Source organism: Pezoporus wallicus, unplaced genomic scaffold (genome assembly GCF_028554395.1).
Source record: "Pezoporus wallicus isolate ANWC-B61680 ecotype Strahan unplaced genomic scaffold, APGP_CSIRO_Pwel_v1 contig_6484, whole genome shotgun sequence".
Lineage (NCBI taxonomy): Eukaryota > Metazoa > Chordata > Aves > Psittaciformes > Psittacidae > Pezoporus > Pezoporus wallicus.
This window is the reverse complement of record NW_026638903.1, coordinates 3395814-3422552: the sequence shown is the minus strand read 5'-3', so window position 1 is coordinate 3422552 and position 26739 is coordinate 3395814. Positions and strand designations below refer to the sequence as shown.

General features: G+C 40.8%; 2 protein-coding genes across 6 annotated transcripts in view; one reads left to right on the top strand and one right to left on the bottom strand.

Annotated features, from left to right (window-relative positions):
• The window catches only part of CMSS1 (cms1 ribosomal small subunit homolog), a 250363-nt gene that overhangs the window by 143036 nt on the left and 80588 nt on the right, over positions 1-26739 (top strand). The window lies entirely within an intron of this gene.
• The window catches only part of FILIP1L (filamin A interacting protein 1 like), a 206739-nt gene that overhangs the window by 139816 nt on the left and 40184 nt on the right, over positions 1-26739 (bottom strand). For all 3 annotated transcript variants that reach the window (XM_057413063.1, XM_057413066.1, XM_057413064.1), the window contains one exon: positions 16728-16870. Coding sequence is in view for 1 of the 3 variants with exons in the window: in XM_057413066.1 (XP_057269049.1) it covers positions 16728-16739 (12 nt within the window). In the remaining 2 variants the exon portion in view is untranslated. The remainder of the gene's footprint in view (positions 1-16727; positions 16871-26739) is intronic.

Sequence of the window (26739 nt, the reverse complement as noted above, 5' to 3'; positions counted from 1 at the left end):
TTGTTTGTTGGGGTTTTGTTCATGGATTTGTTGCTTTTTTTTGGGAGGGGGGAGGAGGAGCAAGTGAACAAAGAAGCAAACCAAGATGTAGAAAGTAGTAGAAAGATGCAGGAAAAGGGACATTCTTGAAGCAATGGCCAGGGAAGCTAGGGGAAGAAGCATATTGCATGAAAACGTTTTGCTTTCCTTTGAAGCTGTGATGCTCTAATACTTTTGAGTTTTCACCAGTTCACAGAATAAAATGTTTCTGATTTAATAAACCCATCTCCCTTTGAAGAACCTTTACTGATGAGAAAACTTTCGTCCAGATTTAACCTTAGCTGTGGCCTTGCTGCTTTTGGCCCTGGCTGCCCTGTGTAAAGAAATAGGAATGAGCTATTAAAACGTCTAGTTTTCTTCTTGCTATTTCAGGTTGGAGTTTTCCTAGGCGTGGGGCTAGGTTGTGTCCCCTATGCTTGGCTTCCTGTGGAGCTGTTGTCTATGTTTTATTGCAGAGAAACACACTGGCATGTTTTTTGTCACATTTCTCTCAGCAGTCAACTAGGTGTACTTGTGGGTTTTGGGAATCTACAAGAAGGCTCTGTTGCTGCTGTTGTTTTTGGGGATTTTATTTGTGCAGTACCTAATGGCTTTAGTTCTGAGCCTAGATGCTAAACAAGGTGCTTTGTGCAAACAGCAGAAAAATGATTTCCTCGTTAGAGAGCCTGAATCCATAGCACAGTGCAGAGCTGTGCAGAAATACCTCACCTAGTTTTTAGTGAGCTTACTTGGACACTGGAAATGTGGGCTAGCTCTGTATCTTATGCCTGTGGGTTGCATGGGCATAGAGGTGCATCTGATGCCCTGTTCAGGGATTTACAGTGCTGTATTGTGCTGTGTGAATAACCTCAGAGAGATGACAATTGAGAACAAGAGATACCAGGAAGATGCAGAGACAGGGTGGTATTTAAAGGAGCAGCAAAAATGTAAAACAAGCTTGGATTAGGGTTGAGTCAGCGGCATTTCTTATGCATTTAGGCATAGTTATTTTTGGTTCCTTTGAAGTGTCCCTTGTTTCCCCAGTGACCCTTGTTTGCCTTTAGAAGGAGTCCTAAACCTGGTGAACAGGGATAAAGAATGAATGGAGGTCAGACATCATACCCAAGAATCAAAAGACTGAGCTGTGAATAGAGTGTGGCAGAGAAGTTCTTCCAATCCCATCTTAATGATGTGAATTTGATGTGCAGGTAGAGGCAGGCACCCTACGGAAAAACAGTTTGTGATAAGAGTTGGAATATTTTTGCCTACAGCTCATTATTTCTCCAGTTTACGAATTGCTTTACCATATTTGGGATCCTGGACACTTATTGCCTGATAGGGAGAAGTTGTTACTATTTATAATTTGGGGGTTTATTACTCAGGCTGCTGTGATGTCTAAGTGCTTCTGTAAGAAGGAATGTAATATGGAAGATAATATAAACTATAAAATTAATGAGGGAATTGCAATACAGATGGCATTATGTGTCTACTTTGTAGATTGTATTTTGCACTGTTCGCTTTAGATTTGTGTTCAAGGAAACAGAAAAACATTGACTGTGTGGTAAGACGAGGCTTACTAAAGGTGTCTTCCAGAACAGGCTGTGATACTAAGACTTTACTACTAGTGCAGATGCACAAATGAAATTTGAAGGTAATCAAGGAAGCAGTGCATTCATTAGTTTGATGGAAATATTAGGCACCTTTCTTAAGGGTGTACTTGGATCTGTAGTAGACTGATTTTAATTGTGTGTAGAATGGGGCATGCATACTTCTGTCTCCTAGCCATCTCTTCTGCCACTTACTGTAAAACCTGCATGATTCCTTCTCCTAGCTGTTGATTCCTTTTACAAGAGCAAAAGCTGTACTACCTTCATCTTTTATGTTGTACTGGCAGCCAGCAAATTCCAAATTCAAGCCTTTCTTTAATTTTCACCAATATGATGTAAATGGACATTGTACATAAAAGAGAGAACCATTGCATGTGGCTCCTGGTACGAAGATTATTACAGTAACAGAAATGCCCTGGTCATAAATTTACGTGAATGGTAACCATGTGTCTCTGAATGCCTCCTGTTTCTCATTTGATTTAAATGTTACTCTATCAGTACTTGCCAGATACCTTACAACTCTCGTGTCTCTGCAATATTTTTAAGCCTTTTGATGCCTTGCAGTTTTTGAAGTAGTCACATTATTTTTAAGGTCCTTAAATTAGGTCATAACAAAAATATTTCTGTTTATCTAATCCATTTCTCTTTGTTTGGACTGCTTGGTATACTGGAGCATGTAATAGAGATTTAAATGGCTTACTTCAGTACGAGAAGAGAATGTTACGAAAATCGCAAGTTTCCTTTAAAAACTGAAGCCTTTTCAACTGACTGCATTGACAGGAGTGTCTCCGAATGATTGAACTTCCTTGCATGGGGTAGGATTTGTAGGATACAGAGCTTTCTGACAAAGGAAAAGGCGGCAGTCTGTGATTTCTGTAGCTGGTGACTACTGTGTGTCTTCGGTTCAGTGTTGTGGTCTCGTGTCAGTTTTCCAGATGCTTTTGTCCAACTTAGGTTGGAATTCTGAAGCCATCCATTTGTCACTGCTCATGGAGGGAATGCAGGAGTTGTTCAGGTTTTTTTTTAATTACACAGATTCATCTAATTTCCTCTTGGCCAAAAACATAAGCATATCCCTAGTGCTTGTGACTGTCATTTGCACATGGTGAGGATCCTGCTCAGGTGAATGAGAGCAAACAGTAGTCCCCTCTTTTGCTTGAGGTTCTGGTCATGCTGAAGACAGATGATATTCAGAGCTCAGAATCCAGGTACAAGCTTTGTATCAGGTCACTGCTTTGTCCTGGTGTGACTCTTCATTTAACATCACCTATGCCCTGCCTATTTAGTTAACAACTTTTACTCTCCATTAGGTTCCCCTCGCTCCTCTTTTAAGTTGGATTTACTCAAAACAACAGGTAGATGAGAGCCTAGAGGTCCTAAGTAAAGATACTGTTAGGAGGCAGTGAACTGATGAAGCATTTTGTCTGGATCCTGCTTATTTTAGAATAAGCAGTGCTTTCTCAAACAAAGCCTGTCTGTACTCAACATCTATTAAAAGCATCTACTAGTTTTTAATAAAAGAAAGAGGTCTTCTGGAATCACATAATCTTCTGAAATGTCTCAAAACTATTCAAATGCTGGCAGCCATCGTGAAGCCTTTGCCTGATCCTAATCTCAAGAATGCAGCAGGCATCATTGCCTAGCTATTTTTAGTCAGTTCTGTGTACTGCACATCTAAAACTAGACTAAAACTATCACAGCTCTGCTCTGCTTTCCAACCCAACAGGCAACAGTCCTGTAGTCCTATTTTGTTTTTTGTTTTTTTTTTTTTTTGCCTTCTTCAGATACTTAGAACAAAATCAGGCATATTCTTCCTGATGGACAAGCCTGCCATTATTGTTGGCAGGCATTTGACTCCTGTCTTTCCTGATCTTTTACTTAAATAACTAGCTGCTTCTATAATATACTTATTCATATCCATAATTCTAATATACCTGTTCAGTTTTCAGAACAAACCTGAATGTGTTCTGGAAGTTTTTGTGGGATTTAATACCAGAGTTGGTTATCTCCCTTGGACTGTACAGCTAAGTATTGCCATGTGTCTCTCTCTCCCTTCAGTTCTGGACTGCTGTCCCTTCCCCCCCCCCCCCCGTTTTGTGTTTCTCACTCCTCCAGTCTTTGCCAGTCTTTAGTTGTATTTGTACTTTAATTGTTTGGTGGTGGGTTGTCACTGGCCACTGTTTTATCATACGGTTCATGTCATCTTTTAAGTTAGGAGCAAGCTGACGTCCATGACACTGCTGGTGAACTATGTTTCTTTGTCTCCCCCTGAAGAAAGGGATTTAAATATGAACTTGACGCATCAATAACTTCGTGTTAGAGACAAGCAAGGGTTAAAGTAGTTGAGCTGTCATGTATGACCAAAGCAGAATACCTAGTTCTTTAATTTTTGTGTCATTTCCTCTGTCGTGTAGTAGGTGAATGTACCTCTTTAACATGTGGGTAGAAAGAGGAGGGAAATCTATTGTAATTTTTTTAAGAAAAAATAGGAAAATATGCATCAACACATCAGCACAGAGGAGAAATAAAAAAGTCCTTGTGCATGAGAGAAAGTAAACTTCTAGCTAGTGGAACTGGGCACAGAAACACTCAAAACATGAGGGAATGTACCATGAGAGATTTTGAGGCAAGCAAGGCAAATTTATGTGATGTTATAATAGATAATAATACACATTATATATATGATGAGGTACATTAAATAAAGTTTAAAAAAATCAAGTTTACAATGCAGTAGTAGAAAAGAGCATAACATACAGTTGGAAGCTCACTTCACTAGGAACATTCTGATCTCACCTTGACTGCACTTACACATCAGTGCTTGGCTAAAAGTGGGAGGGAGAAGGAGAACAGTGTCTTTGGTGGATAGCGTTTCTGAAAGCTAGATGTGGAGCAACATGTTGAGACACAGTTAGTTGGCCTGTCCACATCATCTTCTGCACTACCATGAATTCTGCCCTTGTTTTTCCCTAAAAAAAATTCTTTTGTTGAATTTAGGTGAAGATTTAGTCTCATCTCTCTTTTCTCTGCCAACTTTTAATATAAACCCACAGAATCTAAGCATTCTAGGATTGATGTTTATCCACCTGGTTTGGATTAGACTTCTTGCATCACTGAAAGAGGTTTTTATGGCTTTCCTGATGTAACTGTGTTTGTGTACTTTTAAAAGATTTTATTTTTTTTTAATTGAACATCGTAATGTTTGAGGCGTTATATTGGTTAATTCTTTGTGCATTTAGGCAATTGTTAAACTGAACGCTATTTGTATTATGTAATATTATAAACCACACACAAACTATAGTCCCTTCTGTAAATAAGAAATTACTAAAACTGTAAAACGTCCACTTCTTGACCCAAAATTTTAACTACTTTATGCTTGAGTTGCATCATAGCAGCTCATGAGCAAGCTATCATGACATTTTCATCCCTTTTAAAACTACTGCAGATTGCTGTATAGGAGTTGCAAATAAATACTTTCTCAGTCTAGTCCATTACGGAGTTAAACTGCAAGGGCTGCTCTTAAATTCAGTTGCCACATTCCTAATATGACTGCAATGTGTGGTCCTCACAAGGTAGAACAGCACAGAAGTTCGCTGGCACTTTTTCAGTCCCTGTAACAGAAAACTACAGAATGTCTGTCTTATGTAATTGAAAATATTTAGGCTTGGAGTCTGAATTCTTATGAAGACCAAGCTTTTCCATCAGAAAATAAGACTCATGGCAATGCTTCATGTTTGACCATGCACCACATCATCCACAGCATAAATTAGCTGCTTTTTTAATTCAGTTAATTTTAATTATATATTTAAACACAAATAGCTACAGGCCCAAATAATTCTCTTCATGAACTGCTGGGGTTTTTTCCCTTTTTAGATGGTGGAAATTGCCTTGAGTGTTGAGACAATGGAAGGATGCAAGACCTCATGTACAAAAGTCACTGTAGAAATACTGCAGTGTACCCTCAGGCTGATTATTTCATTTCCTCCCTTTCTCCCCCACAGAACATATGTATCTCCGACGATGGTCTTTCTGAAGTACTGCTTATATTCTGGTATAGGGTTTTGCTTTTTTTCTTAAGATGCATAGGTTGAACAGGAGTTGTGTTAGACTGTCTAGTTGGGGGTAAAATTGAGGTAATGGTTCAGCCTTCTACCAGCTTTGTGACCCTGCCCATTTGGGGTCAGGATTCATCTTGTCATCAGCTTTGTCTCCCACTAGCTCTGAGAATGTTTATGTAGTTGCTTGTTTATTAAAATGTTGTTCATGCACAAAAGCCTGTGCCGCACCCCAGGCAGCCTGGCCGATCAATTTCTTTCTGGGCTTCCATGGCGCAAATTGCACAAATTACGTCTGTATCGTGTGGGGGCCTTCAGCTCTCCTCTCTACAACATCTAATACTCTTTTCTCTGGATTTGATCTCTTCTCAGTCATAAGATAGGTAAACAGAGATTGGATTTATCTAAACTATGAGCACAGCAAAAATTAGTACATTGTCTTAGTTTGTAGCACAAATCTTTGCACTCCTATATGCAGAGTTCAGGTATGTAAACCCATTTAAAGCTTATCGTGTATGTTTGTTGGCAAACTTCATGGGCAGAATCAAGGAGTTGCAGTTTTCTGATTCTGCCCAACTGGAAGCTGTTCCTGCTTTGAAAAATGTTCTCATGGGGATGGAGGGGCCTTGTTCATCGGCCACACCATTAAGTTCCCCATACTCTTTCACCACGTTTTTTGCTGCTGTGAGAGTCACTGTTGTCAGATGAGGATTACTGACAAGATTGGTAAGTTATGAGATGATAAACTGCTCTGTGTGCTTGTAATCACAGCTGGGCCGCTCTGAAAACTGACTTTCACAAAGCTATTGCAGTGTCTCCAGCTTAGACATGTCTGTAGATCGTGTTAGTTGCCTAGATGCAATGGGAGGTTAGATACAAGGAAGAAGTTCTTTACTGTGAGGGTGGCGAGGCACTGGAATAGGTTGCCAAAGGAAGTTGTGAATGCTCCATCCCTGGCAGTGTTCAAGGCCGGGTTGGACAGAGCCTTGGGTGACATGGTTTTAGTGTAAGGTGTCCCTGCCTATGGCAGGGGGTTTGGAACTAGGTGATCTTAAGGCCCTTTCCAACCCTAACTATTCTATGATTCTTCCTTCTTCCCAGCTTCTCTGATTATGTTCATACAGGGACAGAATTCTGTCATTTTATCCTGTGTGCTCTCAGTATTGGCTGCCAGATAAATAGGGTGTGCTTCCTGTTCATCTCTTGTCTTAGACACTCATTTTGCCTGCTTTAAGGGGCTTTAAAGTTTGGCAAGGCTAATATTATAATGGCAGTCATGCAGTTTCACCAAGTTCTTCCTCTTTGCTTGACTGCTTTTCCCTTCCAGGAGAAAGCAATAGCAAATTTTGCTTTTTTTGCTTTCACTGTTCAGCTTGATGCTAATCTGTCAGCATTTTCTTCTCTGACCTCTTATTGTCTGCCCAACATCAGTCTTGCTTCCTTTATTCTTGACAGCTGCCTCAGATTCATCTTCTTTTATGTCCTTGTCTAATACTTGTTTGTGTGTCACTGTTGCTGCCTTTGATGTTCAGGATGAGCTTACCGAGGTCTCTGCTTGAGGGAACTTGCCTTTCTAGCGGCCCAGAAGCCACTGAAGAGGCAAACCAAGGGGAGGAATCAACTGGAACAAGTGAATTATATGACCACATAGTTTTGCTTCTAGGTTTTAATCCTTCTCCACCGTATGAGACAATGTGCAACTTCTTACGTCTTCAGTCTACACATTGCACTGTACTGCACTGCAGATGCAGTATGCGTCTGTGCCATTGAAAGTGACCAGGTACCAAAGTGGACTGCAACTTGTAGTTGAGTGTTTCGTTTGGTTGAAGCAGCTGGTGGATTAATTTTTTTCCCATTATGTGACAAGCTTGTTTTTAAGGACAAACAGACTTGAGCTGCCTTTCACTCCCTTTGCAAGATACCAGTATTTTATTCTCCAAAATACAGGTATTAATTTTTCAAAATACTGCATTTTTAGACCAATTGTGGTGATTTCATCATGGAATTATAGGAGGGTCCAAAATTATATTTTGCACAGTGAGTTTAGAATAAGCATCTCTTCATTGCAGTATTTTAAAGAAGTGATAGGCAGACTTCTACATGCAATTCAGCAGTTCATAATGATGCTGTATTGGATTTAGAGTATTTGGCCAAGAAATAAGTTTATGAATAAACCAGTGGAGTAACTTTATAGCTGGCTGCTTTGAAGTTGGGGCTCACTCATTTAATTTCATATGAATTTTTAATACTAAATCAAACCTGTTTATTATATTAAAATTCCAGTTGGTGTGAATGCTTAGACCTCTGCAGTTTTTCAGTGACGTGAGGGATTTTGATATGTTAAACTGTTTAGTTTCTCAACTTCCATTTGCATGGTGCTCTATTCCTTTTATTAATTAAATGATCATTTAATACAATTATAATATCTGAAGTTGGGATTGGAAGCAGTTCTTTTTCATCTCTTTCTCATCATCAGCACAGTTGAAGTTCTTAGAAGAAACAAGATCTGAATACCCTAAACTGTCCAAATTAGTGTGCTTTTTTCTTGGTGACAGATAGCCCCCTGGAAGGTATCAGTTAAAGAAGGTAACCAGAGAAAGGTTCCTAATGAAATCTTGGCTTTGGTGGAAAAAACATCTGACTAGTTTTAATAAAAACTTGATAACACTGTATTCATGAGGATTTCTGCAAGCCTGCCCTGATGACATATAAACTTTAAAGTAGGCATAGTCAATGAAAAGGCCACCTAATATGGTTTCATATTTTGAGAGGTTTCCCTGTAATTACACCAGCTAGTTGATCTGGTTTCTAACCATTTTGGAATTTGCATGTGCAGGTGATCCTGTGACAGATGGGGCTTGTACACCATATAATGATGTGAACTGGGAGAGATCCCCATTCCTGCCCTCCTTATTTAGTGACCTTCCACAGGTGATGAGACTTCAGCCCTTCTCCCAGCAGCTGCTTTCTAAATTTGGTCTGACCAATGGTATCATAGAGGTGGCAGGTGAGGTTGGAAGATCTGATCAGAACAGACTGATTCAACAGCCACCAAAGGTACAAAAGAGTGTACGGAAATAAGATCAAGTGCTGTCTCTTTATCACTGTATCAGCTTGCTTTGTGCGGTCCCTTGTGAAAGTCTTCACTGATGGCTTTCAGCTATGTATCATTATAATATCTGCAATAAGCATTATGTAATAGGAAAAATATGCCACATTGAGCAATGAAACTGGTGTTAGTCAGTCCTGTGGCCTGTATCAAAATGCTCTCACCAGGATTCCGTGTAACAACACTTCCTCAGATGTAATGAACTATGGCATATCATCAACTCAAAGTTCATACATCTGTCTTAATGTTTTTTGCATGTCCCTGTTACAAGTAATGGCTGTGACTACTTGAGGAGAAAAATAATCCATTTTTTTCCTCTAGAAATAGTTTTTCAGACATTCTTCAAGCATATCGTCTGCCATTGCTGTGTTTGCATGGCTAGATAGGCAAATCTTTTGTGTGTTTGTGTCTCTCGGGCAGTAAGGAAAGGGGACAAAAACAATTAAAAAGGAAAACACAGTAATGATAAAACTACAAGAATTAACTAGAACAACTGGTAAGCAGTAGCACTTAATTGTGCTCTTTATTGTTTGGTCTCTTTATGATAGTTCAGTGGATTGCAAGTTGTCTCCTATTAATGGTGTTGTTTTATAAGAAGGAATTTGCAGAGTAGGTGTGTCTGAGGTGCTTCCACTAGGATGGCAAATACTTATTTCAGAAGGATTTCAGATGTTAGGAGCTTTGAAACAGGTTTTCTCCCTTTACTGTAGTGATACATCAGTAAGTATTTGAGCTGGAAATCAGACCTGCTGCCTTGATATGTCAGACCTTCAGTCTAGGAGAACTTGTAGATGCAGGTGCTTACCTGAACCAGGGCTCTTGTGCTCAACTTCTCTCATAAAATAATTCTTAAGTATTTGAATTCCCCTGAAGTTAGAACATAGTATTATTTAAGGTGCTAAATGAAAAAATGTCTTTTAGCGGGTATTTTTATTTGGATGGGTCTTTGCTGTGTTTGCTTACCAAAGTTAAAGCATAGAGGTTATTTTCTGTGTGGGATTGAAATACTGCGTGCTTTCTACAGGTTACAGATTTTCACTTGTCATTTTGAAGACTGTTAATCCAAGTGTAAGTAGGTGGGATATATATATATATATATATGCTTAGTCATATATCTTCAATATGACTTCTAGTCATATATCTTCAGTTTAAAAAGTATATTAAAAACCCTAATATATTCTTAAAATGTTGAGTTATTAGAGGCACATGCCTAAACATAGCAGTTTTCACCAGTGTGACACTGAGTACTAAATGATTAGTTTTTCACAACGGCGCAGTGAATTCTAGCACACAGGCATTGTAAAAGGGAAGATGACCAGTGACAGTGGAATGGACAGACGGACTTTCAAATGCTTGCAGTGAGGGCTGGAAAGAAGCAGAATTGTTGTTGATTACTTAAAAGTAACAAGTCTAACCACTAAGTGATCATTTTTGGTCATGATTGCATTATCTGAGTTTTAGATAACTATCTGCTAGAGTAAATTGGCTCCATAAAATCAGTTCTGAAGGATGGTGAAAGGCATTGGATAATACTGTAGCCACAAGCAGGGTCCATCTGACATTCAGGACATGGAGAAAAATTGAAAGTTGTACCTGTAGCTGTGCATGGTGTTTGCATACAGTGTGGGAATGAGTTGCTTCAGCTGCCTGAGAGGCTTAGCCTCTGCTGTGTGTGCTCGGGTCATCACCTTCTTCGAAGCATTTGAGGGCACCCATCACCCTGTCCAGGATTTGTTCTGCTCCTGCCAGGCAAAGCAGTGGGAAGGGCAGCTCACAGGGCATGCATACATGCATGCACAACAGTGACTGCTCTAAAATATTTGTCTGCTTCAGCCTGTGCATTGGTAAGCAGGACATAACAGAGGCCCACCTTGTTTACTCAGTCCAGGTGTTTCAAGATATAAATATTTTCATTCTTTTTTTTGATATTTGTCAACTGTATTTTAAGTTCAGTGGGAAATTTATACTGTAATGTTTAGCAGCAGTCATATGTTAAGAGGATGGTGCCTTGAGAAACAGTTCTAGCTTGTTTAAGCAGTGTGTCTAGGTTTTACTGCCATGCTCAACACCATACTAAGCAAGTGCTTACTGAGCCCTGTGAGGGGCTTGCAGAGGCAAGGACTGGGTAGGCCCTCAGCTTTACTAAGGTTGGTATTTAGAGGCCTTTTGCTCTGCCCCTCAGAAGAGATTTACCTGATACAGCAGTTTTGCCTCTTACCTTGGGTCTGAGGTGGAATTCCTCAACTGCCTTTAGAGTTTCTGGCAAAGTGACTGACCTTAATGAAAACTGCATCAGGTTTTGTAGTGTGGGATGACACAGTATTAATGCATTGACCTGAAACTTCAGATCCTAAGGTGGAATAAGGTGGTGGCTGTATAAGAAGCAAGTTTATCCACTAGTGTTGGGGTTTTTTTATGTCTGGCGCATGCTGAGGGGCAGACAAGGTGATCTGGGTACTGTTTTTCTAAGCACAGTTCACATTTGAACAGGCCTTGTCTCAGAGGGCTTGTCGACAGTGTCAATGCACGGAAAAGTGTGGGGAATAAAAAAGTAAAATCAGCTGTGCTACACATGTGAAATCAGATTAGCGTTATGATTTTTGTTGTGTTAGTGGGGAAATAACATGCATGAAGGAAGGACTGTTTTAGTGAAGAGGAGGAAAACTAGAGAGAACAAAGGCACCACAGAAAAAGGGAGAGCATATGGTTAATGGAGCAAAGATTAAGATTCTGAAAACATATGCAAAGGTAAGAGGAGTGAGAGAAATATAATGTTTAAGACAGGAATAAGGTAAACCTAATGCTTGTGCTATAGTTTCACATTTTGGAGAGTACATCCTGAATACATGCAGGACACCTGCAGTCCTATAGTAGCTTTCTTAGAAATGTTATGTTGCAAAGGAATGCTAAATTGTCCAAGGACAAGCAGAACCTGCTGAAAGTAGTTGTGCCCATTTGATGAAAGCTTGAGCTTTGGCATCTAAGTCTCTGCATGGGTCTGGAAGGAGGTTTCCTTTTCCTTCTCAATCTCAAATGCTTCGCAGTCAGAATTCCTAGTACTGCCATCACACCATCACATGAAAGCTGCAGACCACACCTGTATTGGCTGCAAGAGGGACAGGACCTTTCTGTAGACACCAGTCTCACTGAAGCTAGGAGCCATCTCTTGTCTTGTGGTCTCTCCTAGGTTTACCCCCCTCACCTTGGCTTTGAAGTCCAGCCCTTCACATCTTACTAACACTTCTGTGTTAACTTAATGGTCCCAAACTCCCCATGTCCCTAGACATGCCTCCAAATAAGCCCTAGTCCAAGCTTTGCATCCCTTCCCACCATATTCAACCCTGAGATATGTCCTCTATCTTAGGGGCTCTAGACCTTTTCGTATCTGCTGGTTGAAGGATTCACTTCAGTAAAGAGTAAAAACCTGAAGGACAGAGAAGCTGCACTTGATGTAGACTTCTGACCAAAGCCAGTTGACTCTTTCTGTGTGTTCCTGGCTCTGTTACCTCCTATATAGGATGCTCAGTAATCCTCTGTTGTACATGAGCAGCTTTGAAGGTATGCCCATAAGTATTTATAAGTATTTGCAAGGAATATAATAATTAAGTGGTAATAAAATCTGATAGCCAGCAATATTTGTGATGGCAAGTGAAGCTCAGGAAGAAATTTAAGGCTATATCTATCCTTTTTGTCCTGATCCCCCCTCCCATTTTGGTACCCAGGATTTAGAAAATGAGCCAAATTAGAGTGTCTTGGTCTGCTTTTTTTGTGCAAGGTCTGCTTCTTTAGCTAGTATGCTAGTAAGAGTGTCTGCACAGCCTGTGTCTTACTGTTCCATAGCTATATGTCATTTGGATAATACCACCATAACAGGCCATTTCATTCTCCCAGTGTCTGACTTTGCCAGTCTGTTGCACAAAATGGTGTCTTTCACCCTTCATCCAAGATGGAGACATGTGTGCTGCAGTACTACAGTAAATAATAGACTATTGTTGGTTTTCTTAACCCTTGTCTAGCTGTATTTCAAAACTAACAATTTATCTAGTAACTTCATCAGGAGGCTGGGATGTTTCTAGGCAGTGCAAGCATAGATATCACATCGCAGAGTTGGTTGAGGGAGCGTGACTAATTGGAATCTCCACCATGACTGTGGTTTTAACTCCCAGATTTCCAGTGTGAAACTTGTGAACTTATTCTAGAAGCTGCCATCACCTTCCAGGCTCTGTGCTTCCCCTTGGTGTGCTGGGACCTGTCTTCCTGAGGGCTCTACACTTTACGTCCTGTCCTACCCTCAGCCTTGTGCCTGCTTCAGCTCAGTTGCTTCTGCCCCACAGAGGCAGGTACAGCAGGGAGCTGTGATGCAGGTCTGTAACTGGGGATAGCTACTAAATCTTTGCAAGGGAGCAAAGCATGCACATTTAAAATGTAAAAGTGGGTACTATAACAGAATGCATTTTTACTTTTGCCTTTATCAATGTATCAATGTGTTGTTGTTCTACCACCACCACCACCCCCCCCCCCCCCCATTTAATAATGTTTTCTTTCTGGTTTTGTTGTTGATTTGCTTTGGTTTGGTTTTTTTTTACCTACTCTGTCCATTCAGTACTCCGGCATTCTGTGAATATTTAAAATAAGAATACTCAGCCTGCAAAGCTGAACATGTACACAGATTAGCAGTGTAGAGTTGAGTTCTTTGAGCTGGATGTGTGCATTGGGTTTACAGTGTCCAGGTTTCTGTGTGGGGATTCTGTCTTCCTCCATGCACATTCTGTCCAGCAGAATGTTGTCAGTCTGATATTGATTAGGGCTTTTAGATGCAACAGGCATAGAGCTAATAAGAAAATGATGAGTTGGTGTGCATCTGTGTGCTATGCAATCCCTTAATGAAATGTCTGACTGCCAAATATGTTAACGGATCAGAGGTAGGGGTAGTGATGGAACCCGGTGGGTTTGCAACTGAAGAGGGGGAACTTAGAGCCAGCTGTGCCAGCATATGAAGTTTACCTGTCTATTCATCTCTCTACCATGAGTTAGTTATGCTAAGGTGATACTCAGCAAGAGCAGCTAGCAGTGAGACCAGGAGGATCTCAGGATGGTTAATGACAGGATAAAGAAGAAGAAATGTGATTTTTCAGTTTGTGCTGCCTGTTCCACTTACACTTTCTGTGCAGTGAATAATCCCATAGTCATAGTTAACTCTCAGTAACTTACCATATTTGGATTCCCAAAACAAAATGCAATGTTTAGTTCACCTTTGAATGGCAAGCAGTTCCTTATGGAGCTTAATTGTTTTGTTTACATGAAGCTAGTTACTTACCATGTGGTAAGAACAGTAGGCTGACTGGCTTGTTTAACAGAATGAGATAAACATGGAAAACAGGGAGGCTGTATTTCTTAAACAGACCACAGGTCAGATGCAGCCTCCTTGGCTGGTAGTAGTGTAGAAAACCTCCTGCATGACATACCCTTTGTCACAGCTGTGTGACGTTGCTGTATGTCCTCACTTTCTGATCTTCAGCTAAAAACAAGTGATATTCCTTAGGTCTTTCTATTCTGTGTGGACTAAGCACCTTTCTGATAGTTGTCTGACTCAGGGACCGGACCTGGCAGAGTGCATGCAGTAAACATGAGGCCATCACATAAGGCTTTGGCCTCACATTCCCCCAAAGCTTAACCTGGATCGCACCCATTTTGCAACAGAGGCAGCTGCTTTTCTTCTATTCAGTAAGGAGACAGGGCAGGTAGTTGGGGCAGCACGAGCCTTGATTTCTGAGCACTCACACGTGTTGTGTGGCATAGAGAACATAAAGAGGTTGTTCCCATTAAGCTAGATCTCTGCCAGCCAGTCATGCTTGCTACCGACAGACCTTTTTAACAACAGTGCTTCGACCATAGCACAACACTGTTCTTGTCACAGAGTAGTCCTCCAACCACAGACACTACCAGCACAAGAGGAGTGCATGACCCAACACGTGCTTCCCTGCCCAGAATTTGAGATGTTCTTTGGCAGGGCTGCCTGGCTAACAGAAAGAAAAGAAATTTTTTGCTCAGGACTGGAGCTCACACCCCACTGGAGTCCTGTGTCTTGGAAAGCAAGGGCTGATGCCGGTTTTCCCCACATAGCAGAGCTTTTCTGAGGTCTGAGCAGAGAGGACATACCAGAGATTTTCACCTGTTTGCTTCTTGATTTCACTGGTGGCTTTTTCCCTCAAAACATGTGAACTAAAAGTCAGAAAGCTTGCTAAGGACTTACAGCTTATTCTTCAGGTAGTTTCTGTTGATGGAAGGGAATTCTGTTACACCTACACATACCAAAGGACTAAGGTAGATGTTCTTCATTAATTTGCCTGAAGTTAAGTAAGTTGCAATCTTGTTAGTAGGAGACAGACATACCAGCTGAGTGAGCCTTCCTGCCAGCCCTGCTAACTGGAGAACAAGTTGCTAACATGTCTTATTTTGTGAATCTCTGCAACTGGGAAAGAGAGGCCATTGAAAATATGCACAGAAAGTATAAGTGCTGAAGAGCACCTGTAAGCCTTGAATCTTCATCATCTCACTTTTCCATGATTGAATTGCCATCTGTCACAGTTGTGTGCTCAGATCTTTGGTGTTTACAGTTGTCATCTCCATGTGAAGAGATGTGACTGGAGGCTGATACCTGTTAGGGCAGTATACCTCCACAGCTGTTACTCTTCCCTCTGCAGGCTATCTCTTGCTTGCAGAGATAATGCCAGGCAGAAATATTTCCTCTTTGTGTATGTTTGTGGCGCAGAAGAACCACATTGGGAAATAACCAGACCACAGTGAGAGTGATGAGAGTTGTCATTAACTTCCCAAGCATTCAGACTATCAAAATAGATTTTTAAAGTCTATTGAAGATTTAAGCAGTAAGAGCCACTTCCCCTCCACCACCACTTGAACATAGCATCAGCTGCTTCTATAGCTGGAGACCTTCTGAATAAAGACTATCACTTGTTTTGAGTTTAGAAGAGTTTACAAGTACATTACAAATGGAAGGGTTATAGCATGTCTGCTCTTGCCTTGTCAGTCTTCTGCTTGTGTAACACAGAGCCCAGTAGTCGTCACAAAAAAGAAAGCCTTCAGAAATGTGTCTTTGAGGAGGTAAAACTACCACAAGGATCAATGGTATTCCTCACAAGAATTCAGTATCTGAGTTGAGGGTTCCCAGAGGCTGACCTGGAAAGCTAAGTATGACCCTCAGAGGGATTTTCACATTGCAGTTGTTCTTCACTGTCATGCATATTGATTTTTGTTGTGCAGCCCCTAGCCTGATGTTCCACCCATTAAGTTGCTCTCTACAGACAGAACTCTGGGAATACCTGAGTTTGTCATCAAAGAAAATCTTTATTTTGGAAGACAGGCTGAAAAAGATGATCTATTTTGACAAGTATTACCACACCTCTGCAAACACAGAGTCTCCTCATCTGTATGATCTCATGCATATATTCTTCTAAGTTCTTGCTTTCCTTTGAGACAGCAATTGCAGCAAAACAGTAATATAAGCAATATATAAAAAATTTTTGGGCAAGATCCAGTACAAGCATATCATGGTGAAATCATTCTTAATATTATTTAACAGCTACCTGGTGTCTGCTCCAGAGAAATTGGTCACAACTATGTCTTCCTTTAGACATTTAAGCAAATGGAACATGTGAGTTTGGATGTAGTGTGAATGTAGGGCAAGGTGGACATGGATCATAATTTGTCTTTCACTAAGAATTGTCAAGCATATTCCTCCTCCATTTCTTGGCGGTGGATTGTTGATACAGTCATAGCATCATAGCCCCTTCAGCACTCCTTACCAAGTAACCTTGTCTGGAAACTCTCACCTTTCTCATTGGGAGGAGAGGGAATGAAAGTTGGAAATCTCTGGCTTAAGGAAAAGTACCTTCTATAGAAGTTAAGTGAAGATCAGCTAACCTGTGGAAGCATCACAGGCTGGAAACCTGAATGTTCTGGCAGATTCTGTCATTTTAGGAACGGAGCAGGCAGCAGTCCTGCAATGTCATCATGGTCTTTCTCACGTAGTAGGAAGTGGCATCACTGCCCTGGATACAAGCATCCTATGAGAGAGAGGGAAGTGAACAAAGTAGTCTGTGACCAACCCCACAGAAGTAAGTGCTTGGACACAGCTGATACTGTTGAGTCTTGGGAGTGCAAGGTAGCAATGCAAGTCCTTTGGGAAGAGTATCTGTGTTTGTAGTGAAAGAGGTAATACCTACCCATTAATAAGTCTTAAAAAGCATTTCCAGCCATGTGCATGGTGTAGCACGTACCTTGAGGTGGCTTACAGCAGACAGCACTTTATGGTAAATGCTGCATTGGAACTAGGATCACCCATGTCTCTGCTGCTGAAAGCAGGAAAAAAAACTACCTTCACACTCCTTAACGAAGAGCATGCACCCATGCAGTTTTAGCTCCTTACTTGTTAATTGTGGGCCATGGTAACTGTGCTGTGTGTCTGTTCTTGCTTGCATCCCTGGGAGACAGTGAGATTGTGCAGCGGATATATTGACAGCAGGGTTGGGTACCCCCCCCCCCCCCCCCCCCCCCCCCCGATTCCTTTGCCTTTGTTATGTTCTCCATGCAGCCCACTTTAACCATCTCTTTCTGTACTGGTGAGTCATACAACTTCTTCCAAGAGATTTTTGGTTTTTTGCTGGACACATCCATGAGCCACAAGGAGTTCTACCTTGTAGTTCTGGGGCAGTTTTGGTATCTCAAATTATGAGTCTGCATCTACCCCTGTAAATCATCTTGCTTCTGTCACTAATATCCAGGCAACCAAGAGACTGGCCTCTCACCTGTCAGCTCTTGAGAATTACTCAACAGTTGCACAAAGCCTTCTTTCTTCTCCTGCAGTGAAGATAGCACCAAGGTATGGGTGTGTAATGGGCCAGGCTTTTCACTTTTGCCAAGGGCTACAATGTGGTGACATGAAGATAGGGAGAGATCTTCATGGAGGCCTCAGAGTCCTTAGCTCCTTCAGGCCTTTTAGGGTTCTCTTTGTCCCACAGGGACTTTCTTCCCCAGCTTTCCTGACCCTTTACTGCCTGGCCAGGTAGATGTTACCGGGTCTGCAGAGCCAGTAAATACAGTATCCCTAAAAGACAGTGTAAAGAAATGAAGCTAAGACATTATGTCTGATTTTTTTTTTCTCCTTTGTCAGAGGCTGTTATGAATTTAACAGTTTTTTGATAACTAGAAAGCTGTCCTTCTAATCCTGTTTGACTTTGCTGGGTCTTTTAAAGAGAGGTGGCAGAATTACCACCTTTGGTTTGGTTTGGGGATTGTAATTTCAACAGTTGCGATTACAGTAAGGTAGGATCATCACCATTAGTTCACAGCTCGATATCCTTTTATCCTGGAAATTGAGCTGTACCAAATGAAATGTTTGCTTCTGCTTTCTTTCCAAGATGTGCAGCTGGGTTTTAAAGCTAAATGTTTGTCACTGGGGCAGACAATGTGCTAGGCTTAAGTTCACTTAGCAAAACTTTTTTTGTTGGAGTAGCTCTTGTAACTTGTTAATTTGCAAGAAATTATTAAGCTTTCACTTCCTCCACTCCCATTTCCTGTTTGGATGTTGAAAGGAAGCTGATTAGCCAGCAACCCAGATTGAATTTAATCCTGTGGATTTGTGTAGTGCTTGCCTGTGCAGATACCGCCTCTCTCAAGAGCGGGCTGCTAAGTCTCACATTTCTTGATGGGAGCTGTAAACAATTTGCTCTTCTTTCCGTGAATTGGCCTGCCTTTTGAGAACAGAGGTAATGTCTGGCTTTCCAGCACGTGAGAGAGGTAGCTAAAACATTGGATGCAGCAAGAGAAGGGAGGTGTGAGGAGGGGTTTGCCGTCTTGCTTGCCCAGGAGATGGCACTGTGCAATAGTGGGAATTTTTACCTGTAGCTTTTGTTGTGTGACTGGATTGTGTTTGTTTGAGGCACGATAGATGAGTGAGGTTTTTAATCGGTAAGAGTAGAGCTATTTGTACTTTTAGGATGCCTCAACACTCTCTTTTGTGTAAAATGCTGTATATGCTGTAGGCAGCTTGGGTTTAAGTCTGCTTTGCACCCCTGTTTTGAGGATTTTGTGCATAGTCAAGTGTAGGCAGCATCCGAACTGGGTTAGTGAGTGAAATTAATCTGGCCATGAATGGAGTGGTGATGCCTTTGGAGTACCCTTACTTTCAAGGCTTTTCTGTAAGTCCTTTGTGTTCCCCTTGGTAATTCCTAGACCTGACAAAGGAGCCAAACCAAAGAGGTATATGCGTGTAGTATGCTCTAGAAAATTAGAAGCTTGTGTGGAGCCTCAGTAGGATCCCTCTTTCTGCCTTGCATGTAGTGTGCTATGCTCTTGTTAGCATACCAGTTGGTTTGGTGTAGTACTTGTATATATATAAAACAGAGGGGTTTTTAAGGAATCTCTGACCCCATCTGCAAATATCTGACCTGACTTGTGCTGCCAAATGCAGGCCAATGCAGCTGACATCATCTAGAAAATCTTGTGGTCTTCTTTTTGTTTCATGCTGATGAGTTCAGACCATTTCCATTCCTCCCTCCAATAACAGTCTGAGATTAGGAGCACATACAGATCTGTGGGGAATTCTGATCTCAGAATTAACTTTACAAAATCTTAGGCAAGCTGATTACCCTCTTATTTTAATTCTCAAAATTCTCAAAAAGGTGATGAGGTGTAGTATTTTCTTAACACAGAGGTATTACAAATGCGTTCATAATATACTTTAAAGCTAGAAATGCTGTGTGAATGTTAAATAGCTCTGTTGCTATGAATCGCAACTTAAGTGGCCTATACATCTATTACAAAGGCTTTTAGCAAACATATGCCCTTTGAAATAGCCTGACCCTTTCCACTTTTTCAGAGACATTAATAGTTTCCTGGCTCAGTGTTTTAGGAAATGTCGTCATAGTCTGGAGGAACCAATAAAAACATAAGTCACCTATTTTGTCAGATCAGCCACGATATTTGAGGCTGGAAGCTGTGGAGGGTAGGAGGGGACTGCTTCATTTATGTGGGTGGAAGACATAAAAGTTTTAATACCATTTTAGTATAACTTTGCATATTAAGACTCTAGACCTATGTGAGAAATAGTATTTTTTGAGTTCACAGACAGGGGCTCTAGATAGTTTTAGCAACTAGTTAACTAGGTTTCCCCCTTCCTAAGCCATTTATTGCTTCAATGCCTGATGAAAAGGATGTTGTCTTTGAAGAAGAGTATTTTGTTGGTTTCAGACTTACATTGTCATCTAATAGAAGCAAGAGGGCTCTTAAGAAAATACAGTGCCTAAAACAAATGAGGTAAATGATTATGAAAATATGATTGGTGTGACAATAGCTTATTAGGTATGGTCAATGCAGAGCATTTCCCACTAGTAGAAAATGCAGTCATTTAAATAAAAGAACTACTGGATGACATGGTGAAAAGCAAACTGTGAATATCTGTAACAGGCATCCAGTGACAGACACTCCGTTGTCCATTATAAATGCCAGCACTTACATTTGTCCTAAGCCCGCCATCTTTGCATAGTTTTGATTCTCGCCATCTGAGGCAAAGCCTCCAGCAAGTGTGTTACAAAGTCCTGGCTGTGATATCTTGGATCTGTGGAGAGCAGACATGCATAGCAGCTTTTCCCCTACTGTGCTATCTCCTCCTGCAAGCTTCAAATAGTGCCTCAGAGGTGGGAGATGTATGTTGTTGCTAACTTATGCTTGGTTGCATGGAGCTGGAATAGACTGCCAGACCCCATTTATCCTCTACCTCTTCCCAGAGCATCCCTCAAAGAGAACCAAAGTTTTTGCCCATTTTGGGAGGTCATGCACTGTATTTTTTTCTCTGTATTTCATCAGAGTTGGAGACCAGTCTAATGTTTGTCAGCAGTCTAGGGAAGCTGAAGGATAACACTTACTTCATCATACACAGCTATCTTTCTGGAAATGAACTGTGGCACCAAAAGAGACAGCCACCTCTGCAAGCTGTGCCATAATGCATTATGCATACTCTTCCCCTACTCACCTGCCCCTCAAACTAGAAAAATTAAACAGCTTTATTTCAGCTTCTGCTGTAGACTCAAATGGAGCTAGCAGGCAGCTGTTGTTCTCTAAGAATTCAAACTGTGTTTAGCCTACTGTTTGTGTACTACAGGACACCATTAAAAAAGTCCTTGAGGATTTCAGAAAGATGCAAAAGGAGGGCATGGATACCAAGTTTCCTTAATTGGAGTCCAGTCTAAAGGGGAAGTTGCTACTGATTTACTGTTTTTACATTTCTTGAACCCAAAAAGATGTTACCACAAGAATTATGCAGCAGGCCAACACTCCACAAATGAACTTCAATATTAACTTCTGCCAGATATCTGTCCGTTGTATTTTTTGGAGGCTTTTCTCTCCACCTCTCAATTTAATGTGCCAAATGCTGGTTCTTGGTCTTTTTCCCACCCAAGCTGAGTGTGTATGAGTCAGTCCTATGGCAGAGATGTTGGGCCCTGTTGCTTTGCACTCGTGACCATCACAGGAGATGTTGCCTTGAGATAAGCAACAGTGGCTTTGCCTTTGTACTTGTCGGGATGTCTTATTATTTTCTTCATTATGTGTACGTTTTGTCAGGTCAGGCCTAGATTTGTCACTGTATTGTGCCGTGAGATACTCTTTCTAAATTCCCTCTTAAACTGGAGCTGGATCATGTGTGGAGTTGTCCCTGAGTACCAGCACTGGGTGACACCAGGGTTATTGCTAAGTCCCAGAGCACAGTGTGCAGTCTCCAAAGCCTTTAAGTGTCTTAAGAACTGCCAAGTTGAGTTGCTTTCTCAAAGTTAATAGATCGGAGTCCTGAAGAAGTATGTGCATCAAGCAGGATGCATAGGTGAAGGGGTGAGTACAACATTGCTCTTGTTGTTGCTCGTCACCACAACAAATTCAAGAAAGAGTGCCCATGTCAGGTGCTCCTACCAACTACTGTGGGGCTTCTGGATAGGCAAGGCTCCCCTTCCAACTGCTGTCTGCTCTATTCTGATTTCATCCCTGTCAAGGGGGTTTAGGCCTCAGGGAAGAAATCTGTTTTTTTCTCTCGTGCCTGCTGCTTGGATTTTCGGGGATTAGGGAAGGAGTAGCTCTTCTCAGTTGTGTGCTTAGTTCAGTCATTTGCAAATGAGAGCTTTCTGATTTTTCCTGACATGCAGTTAAACTGTCACGAGCTCTGCATGAACCTGTACTTTAAAAATAAATATCCCACTTGCATTCAGCAGCAAAAGTGTGACCTCAACAAGAACCAGATTTAAAAGCAGCACTATGATTTTAATCCTCAGCTTGCCCTCTGCTCCCCTCAGGGTTTTGATGATAGCTGGAATTTCTTCATTGACTGCAGGGTTTTCAAAGACAAAAACTGGTGAAACTCCCCTCAACAAGAAACAGTCCAATCCCACCCAAAGAGATTTAGTGAAATTGAAGCTGTAGAGAAAGTGAAGGCAATTTCTTACATTGTATTCATACTCTTTTGTGTCCTAACATACAACTTGGCTGTAGCAGTTGTGTGAAAATGCATAAACTCTTCTGTTAGGCTGAATACCCTGGGGTTTCAGAGTTTACAGCAGATAAAAGGAAAAGGCCTTGTCTTCAGACATGTCTGTGCAGGGCCTAGAACACTTCTGACTCTACGCAAGACATAAGGCCAAAGCCTCTTTGCCAGCTAATGAAATGAAAATGCTGTTATTTCACAGCTATGTCATTGGAGAATTATATTTCATTAGAGTTGATATTAAAAACCTTGATGTCAGTTGTGAAATGTGTCTGACTTGAAATTTGCAAAACACATAGGAAATTTTTTCATAATGTGTTGTCGCTTTAGAAGTCTGGCAGTTCTTTAGGTTCACTCATAAAATTTTTAGCTCTCAGAAGAGGAAGACCCCAAGACTTTTCCCCCCGAACTTTAAAAGCTCTGCTTCTACTAGCAAATGCCATTTTTATGAAGTATGTGCAGGTAACATTCTGAATGCTTCAAACAGCAGCAGTTGCTAGACTTTCGTACCGCAGAACTGTGTCGAGTAGTAATGAGCAATAAGGTATCTTAGACATTTAACTGGCAGCTTTTTAAAAGTCAGTGGTCAGAGTGGAAAATGGCAGTACAAAACTATTACTGGTTATTCAATGCAAAAAATCCCTGTTGTTTTGCCACTTTTTCTTTCCCGTTTGGTGGTTTACAAGCTTGCATTACTAGGAAAGAATATGTGCAAAGCAGTTGCATTGAGGCGGTTCCAATGGGTTGCTGAGCTGCAGAACCATTTCCTCGTTAATCTTGTTTTCACAAAATCCTGAAGTACTTGTAAATCAGACTGTTACCTCTCTTAGTCACTGTAAAGACATGAGGGCTATATGCATTAGCGCTTATTGTTCCTTGCTAGACAATATTTAAATGTTCAATGTGCTATGTAGGTAAGCTTATTTCTATTATGGTTAGATTTATTGTAAGGGGTGGTAAACAATACTTTATTCTAGGCAGGTTTTTCTGGTTTGGGTTTTTGCTCAGTTGTGGAGAATTTGTGAAATATAAATACGTTGTCATTGCCTAATAGAAAAAGATATTAAGGTTAAATATCGAATCCAGTCTGTAGCCTGGAGATATACTAATGACTAGATGTGTGTCCCTTTCTGCTTGGGTACCTCCAACTCTGCAGTAACCTAAGCTTCACACTGTGCTCCCCATTGAAACCTCTGCTTCAATGGGGAGCAATACACAGAGTCTGCTACATCCAGTCAGGAGCAGTGTTGGTGCTGTATCACCAAACAAGCCTTAGATTGGCAGGATTACCCCGTTTTGTCCCTCCTTTCCCCTCCGTGTGCTGATTATAATCTTGCTGTGCACTGGTTTCTCACCAGATTTTTAGGAGCTTGGTATCTTCAGGATTTCTCTCTCTCTTTTGAAATTGGGCAGCAATGGTAAGGGACAATGTCTGATAGACAGTTGTAAAACATATTATGAGAGATTTCCTTTAGGAAGGAGTATCGAATCAATCTTGTAAAATCATTTTTACAGGTCTAACCAGTTGTGGATAGCATTTCTTACAAATTCACTGCGGTTAATGGCTTTAGAGTGTGATGAACCTTAGTAATGTGAAGGCTCTTCAGTAGGGCTGAAATGCTAGCTAATCCCTCATCGGGCACATTCAGCTGTTTCATTTTGGAATTGTCAGCTGATTTGTGTGAACAGATCATTTTCTTTTTGGTGAGGGAAAGGAGTGGGATGCTTGTGTAAGGGGTAGATCAGGCTGTGGGATTAGGGTCTGGGTTAAGGGAGTTTATATTTATCAGTAGGTTCCAAGGCAGGTGGAAACATGGTGGTTTGGATTAGCAGAAGTCCCTGCAGTGTGCATCTGTTCAGCCTGGTGTCTTCATGTGCTCAGGGAGTATCAAATTAGATTATTTTTTTTCCCTCTTTTTTTTTTTTTTTTTTGTAAATAGTAAAGGCATTGGAACACTGTCTGGAAACAGAAAACATTCCCAGCTTTTATGGATACTTAGCCACTGTCTCTTGCTTGTTCCCTTAATAACCAATGTTCTTAATGGGACAAAGTTGCTACTATTTCAGGTCAGTGTGTATGTTTTCTCTTACCGTTGCCATGGCACTGGTAAGACTGATACGTTCTGTAGCTGTGTTTATCCTTTCATACTATGTGAATTTTCAGCACTGTATTTGCCGTATAACAATGCTCACAGTATTTTTCCATACCTACCACTGCTGGAGTAACTGGACTTGATTATTTCTCATTTGTCATATAGCAGTCTGTTTTACATGTCCACTTTTATGTCTAATAGAGTTTGCACCTAGGGCCTTTGTATTTTGGGTATTTTATAGCTTAATGGATACTTAAGGTTAGAGACATTACGTCATGGTTGCAATCTTACATAAACATAAACCATAGCGCCTAATGTATCAGGTTTTTACACAGCTCAGTAAAATTGGCTGAGCTACAGCTTATCTTCTGAGGGGGTGTCTAATATTGATTTAAAGGTTTCAGGTGATGGAGAATCTAACAAAGATTAACTACAGAAGTTACAGTTAATAAGATGTTATTGAGCTCTGTCACTGTTAAAAAATGTAGCTTTACTTAAAGTGCAGCAAAACAGCAGCAGCAACCATAGCCAAAATTAACCATATGTCTTCCCCCCCCCCTTTATTTTTTCTCTTCTTCCCCTATAGTGAGGTTTTTCATCACGCTGATTGAAATCAAATATCTCAGTACTTCAGCTTTTACTTTTTGCTATGACAGAAATAACCTTAGGAAAGTCTGAAAGGTTTCCTAAATAAATTTCTCAATTTGGAGCATACTGGAATATCTAGAAATGAGTCAAGTGTAAAGCAGCCCCGAACGCGCTGACACCAGTGCCGCGCCACAGCTGTATCCTACTGTGGGTTCCTGTTACTTTAATGATGCCTATGGTTGGTTCATTGAGAATCACAGAGTTATACTGGCTGACATTAGCCTCTTTACCACAGAAGAAACAGTAGTAAGGTGTCTGGAAGTGTCATAAGGTTGTCTTACTGTTTGTTACCCCTACATGCAGGATTCAAGTGAAATATACTATTGAAAGAAAGCAATAATTTTATAGCAGGTTTTAAGGTAGGATTTTTATCTTGCTGTTTTATGCTTAACCAGACCAAATAAAGCAAACCTGGTTTGCCTTTGCATCTCTTTGTTTCGATTTTTTGAGTATTTTTGTTTTTAAAGTAACATCCTTAAGAGTTGCTGGTGGCTTTCATTAAAGTCACTGGGAGCACTGAAAATATAGATCAGCTTTGGAGGAAAAGGTGAAAAGGGAAGAAGCTCATGGTTGTCAAAACAGCCATGGCTGATGCTAAGTTAGCAGAGGGTTGTAGACCAGTTTATTAGCAGTGGATATAAGAAAACCTCAGAAGCATTATCTTTTGCCACAGAACGCTGGTTTTGAGAATAACAAATTCAGTTGCCCCTTTCAGTTACATCAGTGACAGACCCAGAGGTTGACTGGGTGTGGCACCAATCAACTGTCCTTTTCACAGGGTCTCTAAATTTTAATCAGGAAAAGGGGACACAGAAGCACCACCTCTCTTCTTTCATTTAAATTTGCTCCTTGTTGGAGTGTTTAGGGGCCTCTGATTTAACAATAGTTAAAAACTGAATTGCTGCTTTCAGCTATTTTCTTAACCTTGCTAACTTGAAGTCATCCTTCAGTAGTCATACAGGCAGAGAAGTCTGCGATAACCACTTTACACTTTGCCAACCAATGCTATTTAAAGAAGAGGGAGCTAGTATTCTCTGTCATGCCTGTTCACATTGGTATGCCCTCATGGGTTGTTATCTTTTAAGATATTGTGAGATGAACAGAAGAGACTGTTTTTCCCTGGATATGTATGCAACAGTTAAGTTTTTAAACAAGCTTGTGACATCGTTTTTCTGAGCATCAATATGATCAGCTATCATTCAGGTTAGTAGAAACTTCACTGAGAATAAACTGAAGTCACAGCAGAGGCAGGTGGTTTGGTGTTCTTTCCTTGAATGAATGGCAGATGAGACTACCGTTGTTTTGTTCTTGATTTACATGTAGCTTATAAGCCAGTTCTTGGACTCAGTAAGAATGTGTGGCCTTGGACCACTTTAAGTCTTCTAGGATTTGGGGTTTATTGCTGTAAAAGGCTTTCATATCAGCCTTTCTTCAACTGGTTTTCTGCATTTATTTAATGCTTATTATTTTGAAATTAAGATGCATCACTGCCATTTCCTGAAAAATTATGAATTGGGCTTTCAAGTAATCAGTATGTTGTTTTTGTTGAGAGGGATCCTTAATTGCCTCTGTTTTCTTATTTTATATGTCTTCTTTAAGTGGTACATAATTATAATTAAGTGGTATAGAAAACCAGTAACTCAGTTAACTTCTTCAAGGGTTATGC